Genomic DNA, 9,424 nt, shown 5'->3' on the forward strand with positions numbered 1-9,424 from the left:
CAGGACAGTAAAAATTGGACACGGCTTATTGAAATTGAAAAATTTAGGGGGTAAAAATTCAAAATTGAAAGTTGTGATTTCACCCCCAAACCTCAGGGGGATAAACTGAAATTAATCCAATAATTTTTATAAATTATTTGCTAGGTGTATTAAGAAATTTGCTAGGTACATTTCGAAACACCCAAAAGAAAATCCACCACGGTTCTTTACGAACCAGAATTTTATCAACACTTCAAACAACTTGTATCAGAAAAACACAACCAGTTTCGAATGCTCAGGAAACACGATACCTGAAACCCAAACCAATGATCAAGTACAATCAAGTCACCATTTACAATCTGAATCAACAGACTTTATATGTTATCATAATCAATGATCAAGTAAAATCAAGTCACCATTTACAATCTGAATCAACAGACTTTATATGTTAATATCACTCCATACAGAGACACACAGCAACCACACCCACACACACACAGATAGAGATAGATCCAAGCACCTTAACCAAACAAAGTTAAACGACACCATGATTTGATTCTTTTTTTTACCAATTGTATCATGGACAATAATTGCATGAAACAAAGATGCAAATGGCCAAAGCCAGCTCATGGGCACAAAAAAAAAAAGCATGAACCAACCAAGAGGTCCACAACATTGCCTTTGAGAACAGTCATCACAAAGTCAAGATTGAGGAAATAAAAGGAAACCAGAGAGCGCTCTGAGAAGCTACCATAGACCTTGAGTGAACAATGAAACACAATTGCCATCAGAAGGGCGTGTTACCACCACGTGGGCATGTTACCACCACGGCCCCTACCACCATAACCATAACCCCTTCCCGACTGATATGGGCCCGGGTAATTACCACCACGGGCAGGACCGTCACCACCATAACCAAGATTAGATCTCTGCTGGAAATTGCCAAATGTCTGCCAAAAAAAAAAATTTTAATTAGATAAGCACATCCCCAGCTATGACTTGTCACTTGGTAATCACAAAAAAAAATTCATATAAATTGGCAAACCTCACTATCGGTCCTCATTCTCTCGGAAAACCTATGTCCATTTCTTGCTCCACGGTTAAGAGAATTACATGAAATTGTGTCAAAGAACTCATCCTTGTTATATGCAGGCTGCATTAAACAATCAAGAAATGATAAATAAAGTGTTAACAAATTCCACCGGAATGCCAAACCATCCAGTATAGAACAACTATGTCCCTACCTTTGTGCCTTCTTTGTCATCCAAGCTTTGACCAGATCCACTGTCATCCACCCTCTCTGTTTCATCCCTTTGTTTTTCCTTTCCAAGGTAGCCCCATACTTCATCCTTCTTAAACTTCTCATTCATGGCTAGAAAATCAAACTCCTCATTGAACTTAGTAGTCGAGTACTGAGACTGCAAAGCATAGCCGAACAATTAATTAGAAACTGACAAGAATACGGAGCCATTATATATATGTAATCCAGGAAACTGTTAGAACAAAAATCAATAATCAGAACTACTCTTACTCCTAAACTTTCTTGGTAAGATATGCAAGAAAAATAACATGCATATCTTCACTAACCACAAACAAGAATGATGAAGCTAAGTGACAGATTTTCAGCCCAAAAGGGTCAAGAATCCACTTAAATATCAAAAGTTGGATGCACCAACAACTTGTGGGAAAAAGTGAAGTTCAAGATGTACACCACGGTTCTATTAATCTTACAGGCATGCATCTTTATATGTATGGACAGGTATCTAGAAGCACATACACCACTTTTTAATTTCTAAAATATCTTAGGCATTGTTCCAAACCAGTACTGGAAGTCTGGAACTCTAGTGTTAGAAAACATAAGATACGTTACATATAGGCTCTCCATATATCTGTTGCCAACTTCCTACTAGAATATCAGTAACAAATGAAAAGCAGCATGCTTGGCAAGAGAAGCAAAGAACCGCGAGTTGTCTCCATCCATCCTTTCAACACTAAACAAAATGAAAAACTTGCACATGCAATGCAAGCACACCCCACACAAGTATAATAGTACAAATGGTCGTAATTAATTCCTTCTCTCCCCCTCTCTCACAAGATATGCGCACATGTGGGATACATACAGCATAAAGGTACCAAAATATATATATATATATATATATATGGTATGATATATCATTCCCCAAATAGAAAAAGAACAATCTGGATTTTGTAATTTACTAGTCAACAGTGGGATTTCATGAATATAACAAGTGTATGTGGGTCCTCAAAAAGTTTAGCATAGAGCTCTCGATTTAGAAGACAAATAATCTTATTTTCTGCAGTGCTTTCAGTGTACAAGCCATCGTCATTTATACTCTAAATGGGTTTTAAAAATATCCTTTACCTTAGTTCAAAGAGAATTCCTCCATTTAGTGAGACTTCAAAATTCCCAAAAACATCAGTGAGATGAAAGTATTAACTAGTCAATTACTAATAAAAAGATAGTAATTATTACTCACCCCACCAAGTTCTTTTTTCAATATACTTCAATATTGGTGAAAGTTAAGAAGCTTTGTTTTTTTTTCCCATTTTGTCCACTCAGTCAAGCTAAACCAGGAAAAGGTTTTGATACCATATAGAAAACACAAAAGCACTTAGAATTGCTGAAACATCATATCTAACCCAAAATGCAAAAGTTTAGTGTTATAAAATAGCACCAAATTTCTTGAATAGCATATAAATGAAAACAGATAAGAATTAACATCAATTTTAGTTATAAAAAACTTGAAAAAAGCAGTGAAACTCGTCTGATCTCACCTGTGGTGTAGGCAACGGTAACAATGGTGCTTGAGTTATAGGAGGAGGAATCAAGGAAGAAGAACTAGTTGGCGTCGGTATAGCACCCATATTCTTCTGATCAAGGTAGAGTTTTTGCAAGGGAGATAGTATGTGTGATCTAGATGGTATCAATTGGTCAGGAGTTAACAAAGATGGGGGTGGGGTTAGCAACGGACCTGCATCAGAAACCACAGACGATGATGCAGGGTATGGCATGGACTGCACAGGAAGAACTGGTACTGGATCAGAAATGGCTTTACTAAAATGTTGTGTTTCCCTCATATTCCAGTCTTGGCCAGGCGAAGGTAAAGAAGGCATATTTAGTTGACTGGCATTCACAGGTGCGGAATGAGATGGTAAAGATACCTGTGTGGCCAAGGATGAAGGCATATCAAGAGCAGAAGAGTACTTTACAGAGGTTAGAGGGGGAGAAAACTTTAGATTTACAGAAGTTGATGTAGAAGAGGAGATTGCAGGGCTAACATGAGCTGATGTATCTGCCAAGCCAATAGTTATAGATGCCTGATGGTCAGGAGCCTTATTCTGGTGTGAGATTGCAGACTGGGATTGCATATGGTGATGTGGCTGTTGAGACATATTCAGTGAAGCCCCATTGTATCCTTGCCAATACATCGGCAAAGAAAGTGCTGGAGGAGTAGCGATTTGACTAGAAAAAGCATGCCCTGATGGACCAACTTCAGTTGTAGAATGATATAAAGGCAACACACCAGTATTGCTTTTAGTACTCAAAGCAGGGGTATCCTGCCACTGAGTTATTCCAGACAAACTTTTACCACCAACCAGTGCTGATGGTGGAGAACTTGCAGGTACCCCACTATAGTGTGACTGCAAAGAAGAAAATAAATTAAACATATGAAATCGAACCGATTAACTCCTGAGCTTATAGAACCCCCTAGTACTTTTACATGAGTATTCAATACCTGTATAATGGCAGGATCATCATTGTGAATCTGTTCTTCTCTTTGTGCAGGTGCAGGAGACTTAACTTGCAAATCCTACAATTGTGAAAACAAACTATTATCAGTACCTTTGTAGTGCCATCCAGCATATTTTGCATTCAAAGTTCAATTGTTGCAACTGCCAAAGCAGATATTTCATCATAGTGAGATCTCATCTAGCATCATCATTCATCAGATCATAATGCTCAAAAGAAATGATAGTTCTTTTGGCCAAAAGTAAAAAGAAATCTACAAAAAGAAAATGCGAATGTACTATATATATATATATATATATATATATATATATAGAGAGAGAGAGAGAGAGAGAGAGAGAGAGAGAGAGTTGAAGTATCATCATATTTTACTAATCTGATACATTCTTTTAACTCATAAACTAAACTGAGATAGAAAGGCAGCCTCATGCCTCAAAACGTTGCATCAAAAATTGATCCACAAGATAATGCATGCTCTACCAAGTATTTAGTTAAACACTAAGGTATATGTATACAGTAGAGCTCTTTCACAGAGAAGAATGGATAGTCTAAAATAAAGTAAACGATTAACAGTCAGCTTATTATCGAAATACTGGCCCAACATTTCCTTTTAAGTGTAAACATATTCTAGACATATTCTCACATAGAGGGGTCTGGTTGGAATTTGTATGTTTTATATTTTCAAGCAGAATCAATTCGTCAATCATTGGACCAACACAGGAATAGTATAATACTTTAAGAGATGGATATAGATTTATCATTTATCACCGAAAGTTAAGAGTAGGAGTCTTGATATAACCAAGTTATATAATTCTAATAGCTTATACAAGAAGTACAACCAACACATAACAAATATCAACATAGAGTTTTCTGAATACAGATAAACTAATTATTTTACACATCTACCTCACTATTTGCCCTCAACCCCAAAGAAAATAATAATAGATATTTCCACATCTCCCATTTCTAGTTCTTAGTCCATTAGATTAATATAAATATATTGAGAGGTCAACATTTTTTCTTCCTTGTTCTTCCTATAGATATTTTTTTTTTTTTTTTTGAGACTAGGGTATCCGAGTCTTTGACCCGACTAATCCCTAGGTCCCCCGCCTGACCCCACAACATTTGGGGAACTGGAAACTCTAGCAATTGCTAGGTGGGTACCTTGGGAGAGGGTCGAACCCCAGACCACTTGGGAGCAAACTAAGGGCCTGACCACTAGACCAACAACTCTTTGGTTGTTCTTCCTATAGATATGTCAGCCACTAGACCAACAACTCTTTGGTTGTTCTTCCTATAGATATGTCAGCAAAAGAAGGGAAAACCAATAATCAACAATACAGCAGTGACCTAGAGAAGAGGTCTATCTATACCAATACAAAGAGAAGAGATTTTGTGAACCTTCTTTCACATTATTCCTACTTTTTCTCTGTGCGGGTTACTTTCATAACTTCCCTTTACCTTATAACCTCTCTAGCAATAACTTATATATCACAGGCAGAGTATCTATGGGAGTTTATAGTGCATGTATATACAAATATTCATACACACACACAGGAGGAGGTAACCCACCTAAAATAATCCTTGTCTCACAATCAGTGAATCCCCATAGTTAGTAGCCTCTGAGTAATTTTGAGCCTCTACACCCTACCCTAAATGGGAAATTAAACTGTATCCTTTTTACAGGCCTAAGTGAACTTCAGAAATCTGAATATAAATTCCACTTTTCCAGCCTACAAAAATTTACTATAAGGCCTAATCAATATATAGATAAAATTGCAATATAATAGAACCAAGTCTTTGTGGACGGAAAAATGCACCTACTGCCAAGAGCCAGTAACAAGTCCAAGTAGTGTCCCATGGGTGTGGATATTTTTTTTCATGCATTACACTACATCTGCATCAGTCATGCCTTCAAAACGGCCATATCAATCAAAATCGAGAATCTCATGAGAACTGTTGATACTTAACCTGTTGATTCAAGTCATGTTATGGTCATAAGAGTATCAAGACTAAGATAACTTGCAAATTATGTAACCTTATCATTTGGAAATTTCAATCTTTATGGGATTTGCTTTCATTTTGTATTTAATTATTTAGACTTGCTAGTTTAAGGATTCTTTGTTTTCTTGCTTTCCAGACTTGTGCACGAATTGCACTCGATCACTTTGTAATGAGAGAGAGAGAGAGAGAGAGTGTCATAGTAATTTGTTTTTTATTTTATTTTATTTTATTTTTTGTTTTGTTTTTTTAATCCTTAATGATGAGTTGCCTCTATATCATGCATTGTTACTAGTAGAGGACATAGCTAGAGGAGGTGTAGAGAAGTAGAGAGAGAGAAAAAGAACAGGAATTAAGGAAGAGAGCTTATAGAGTATATTAGGTAGGAAGGAAAAGGAGGAGGTGGGAGCAGAAATAGAGGCAAAGCAGGGCGAAACCGAGAGAAACTTATAATTTCTAATAGACGTTGAAAAGAGAAGAAGAAAGAGAGATGTAAGAGACAGAAGGAGAAAGAGAGACAAAGTAGTATGAACTCAATTCTTCATTGTCCAAAAACTTAACAGAAACCACTACAGCAATTCAAAAAGATCAGAAAAAGTAGAATCCTTACATTCGAATCAAATATATGCTCAGAAAGAAAGAAACACTTGACCATATACAATCCAGTCCTCACCTATATCATCAATGACCCTTCTATTTCTAATTATCCACACAATCCCAAAATTTGTCATCATTTGGGAACATCTCATGCCAAGTATTAAAAAACTAAAAGAAAATAGCAGTAACAAGCAAGAACTAAATAAAGTTACAACTTTCTGTAGGGATAGGCATATTAAAAAAAATAATAAAAAAGATTAGGAGGTTAATCAAGTATATTATGTCTCCTGCATACCTTAATGTCGCTTCCTCTAAATAGAATGTACTCAAACACCTTATCAATTGGAGGAACTTGTGGCCCATCCTTTTTACGCCCCTCTGTTCCATATGACTTAACTGCAACATTACAAAAGGTAATGAATTTAAAAGGTTTGATTTCCCAAACTACAGAAGAATACTTAACTATATCATTAACTACAGATTCTGCAAATAGATTGCAGCCTTGCAGGTGAGAAAATACAAATAGAACACAAAAATATGTATAGAATTCTAGGGAGCACTATGTACAAGTATATTATTTATCATTTTGGTATCTCGATGTGCACAGAACTCAGTGATGGAGATTATGCAGACCTAATAAAAGCGTAGACAATGGAAAAAACGATAGACAAACAAAATTCAGACAAGTAATAAATCATTTAGATCTGCTGGAGTCTTCTTGTTGCTGTATAGTTCTCATGTGTCTTCTAGATATAACATTTCAGACACATTCTTTGCATCAGGTCATGTATTTAGTTTTTCTGAAGCATCTTCTGACAATCAAAAATAATAAGACATTTAGAATTATTAAAATCTAGAACTAGTGTCATTAATGTTGGGGTCTATTTTCTGGTATCTGTAGCTCTGTATTGCCACTGTTTTGCTGGAAATTAGATAATGGGATTCATTGTGTGCATTGTTTCAGACAATATCTCTCAAGTGAGAATTATGGGTGTGGAACCATGAAATCTTGCAGGGGCAAGTCCAGATTTCTCTGCTCTCTTCTTCTCCCTTCATTCCCTGAACTTTTGACACAATGCTCATCCCCAAGACACTATTACCCTTAGCTTCACCCTCATCAGACCTTAAACACAGTAACCCCTACGCTGTCCTAGACTTTTATGTCACAAGTAGAATTCACTAATAATATCACTGGCATATATTGTAATAAGGTAAAATACTCGGTATAGTAATCAAGACCTCAAGAACATTCCGTGATGTTTTCCAACAGAGCATTAATTTATGACACAACTATAGACTGAGATTATAGTTCAATCCAAGACTGAGTAAGAACAACGAAAACCTCTCTCCCTCTCCCTCTCCCTCTTTCTCTGATTAACAGTCCAAACATTGATAAAATTTTGATCATGTTCATACTCACAACCAATGAAATAGAATGTCAACTTAATCGTAATTAATCGATGAGATTGCAAGCAATATGGTCAATCAAATATTTTCTTCACCGAAGCTCATAGAAGATCACTTGCCACAGCCAAAGCAAACAAGTTGTGGCAAGATTCAATGAGCAATTAAAGCAGATCCTCAAGAACTTGCAGAAAGAAATTACAACACCTTAGCCGCCCAAAAATTCACATTACAGAAAGATAATCCCTCCCAATAATCTAATCATATGCAACAGATTCGAAGAAATTTCATGACCTAGAAGAAATTAGAAAAGCCAAGCAATGCGTACCATTTCTGAGGCCAATGGTGGAGTCTTGGACGCTGAGGAAGTAGAGAACCCCTTCGTAACGGATTTCGTACTTGGAGATTAGGCTTATGGTGCTGCCGATGTAAGGATCTCCGGATTCAGTGGCCATGGAGAGGAGTTGGGGAAGATGATGAAATTGGTGTGTTTCAGAGCCGTTGCTGGTTTCTGGGAGATTAGGGTTTGTGATTTGTCTCTTTCTTCTTTTTCGTCTATACGAGAAATAGGCATAGAGCGGCAAAGCATCAATATGTTTTCACCACATAACGAATTGTACTAAAAGCCGAAGCAGCTTTTTTTGTTTCCTTTTTTTTTTCATTTTGTGTTCGCAGACGCAGTTAATGATGGAATCGGTTTAGAACTGTTGATGGATCAAATTTTTAAATTTTTTTTTTTTTTTTTTTTTTTTTTAGAAATGATCAAATTTTGATTTGGATGCATTATTATGGGACGGATTTTGATTTGATAATTTGATCTTTTTTTAACCAAAGTAATCAACTTCATTCATCTCAAGTCAGAATGGCACGGATACATACCTTCCTTTACCAACTCAATGACAAGTTTAGGACATGGTATGCTAGCACCACTCATTAGAAAACTAGTGCTCACTTATTAAAAGCGAGCCTAAAAAACTATGAAAAGAAACATAGTACATAGACTCACCCCAAAACATAAAGAACAAAAAGGTGATTAGTTGAGTCAATCCCCTTGGATCCCAAATGTGAAAACCCATAGAGATAGAGCTCATCAGTTTGCTCTAGGAAATGGCTAAATTACAGCACACACGAATATCTGTTATGGACACCCAAAACCCTTGCGACTTCAATACCCACCATGTTTTGGGCCACCCGTTTGAGCTTGGCATCAAAAAAGTTTTGGGTCTCAACAAAGTTTTGGGCCACACACCATGGGCAACCCTTAACTTTGCTTTGGGCACCCAAGCTCTAGTCACCCCTTTCTGCCGCACAACACCATCCACGTCAGCCCTTGCTTTGTCGACAACCACCATAGCCGTCGCACCTGGATGCAGCACCGCCAAATCCCGTACTGCTCCCATCTCACAGTTATTAGGTTCATGCTCCAAATACTCTACCATTCGGAGGTGAAAGATTAAGCCCAACTCATGCCAGATCGAGATCGACCTCCATAATAAAGGTTGCATCTGCGGGCTATGAAGCACCGCCTCCATGTTCAGTCTCTCCATCGATAACCTGAGCCACAAGTGCAGTTTCAGTCGTCCCCGTTTGGGTCGCAAACCACCGATCTCTAATAGTCGATTTGAATCGTACTTATTACGGCAAGCTAGAAGCAAAACCCATGAAAGTTTCAAC

General features: G+C 37.1%; 1 protein-coding gene across 2 annotated transcripts; it reads right to left on the reverse strand.

Annotated features, from left to right (window-relative positions):
* Window positions 1–339: 339 nt before the first annotated feature.
* Window positions 340–8,358, reverse strand: LOC112179683 (decapping 5-like protein). Of its 2 annotated transcripts, XM_024318142.2 has the most exons (8): window positions 8,079–8,358; window positions 6,642–6,742; window positions 3,738–3,812; window positions 3,280–3,642; window positions 2,776–3,162; window positions 1,224–1,397; window positions 1,025–1,132; window positions 340–929 (listed from the first exon to the last, which is right to left on the reverse strand). In XM_024318142.2, exons 1-8 carry the CDS (start codon window positions 8,203–8,205, stop codon window positions 780–782), a joined length of 1,485 nt encoding a protein of 494 aa, XP_024173910.1. In that variant the 5' UTR covers window positions 8,206–8,358; the 3' UTR covers window positions 340–779. The 2 variants fall into 2 exon arrangements, with proteins under 2 accessions (XP_024173910.1, XP_024173909.1); XM_024318141.2 differs by having other exon boundaries at window positions 2,776–3,642.
* Window positions 8,359–9,424: the final 1,066 nt, after the last annotated feature.

Source organism: Rosa chinensis, chromosome 7 (genome assembly GCF_002994745.2).
Source record: "Rosa chinensis cultivar Old Blush chromosome 7, RchiOBHm-V2, whole genome shotgun sequence".
Taxonomy (NCBI): Eukaryota; Viridiplantae; Streptophyta; class Magnoliopsida; order Rosales; family Rosaceae; genus Rosa; species Rosa chinensis.

Bases quoted from the DNA above. Each gene is read 5' to 3' on its own strand.
- LOC112179683 (XM_024318141.2), bottom strand. From the start codon at position 8,205: ATGGCCACTGAATCCGGAGATCCTTACATCGGCAGCACCATAAGCCTA. The intron at 1,398-2,775 runs GTGAGATCAGAC...TATGCTTTGCAG, and splicing joins TACCGTTGCCTACACCACAG to TCTCAGTACTCGACTACTAA. The intron at 1,133-1,223 runs GTAGGGACATAG...TGTTTAATGCAG, and splicing joins ATGACAAAGAAGGCACAAAG to CCTGCATATAACAAGGATGA.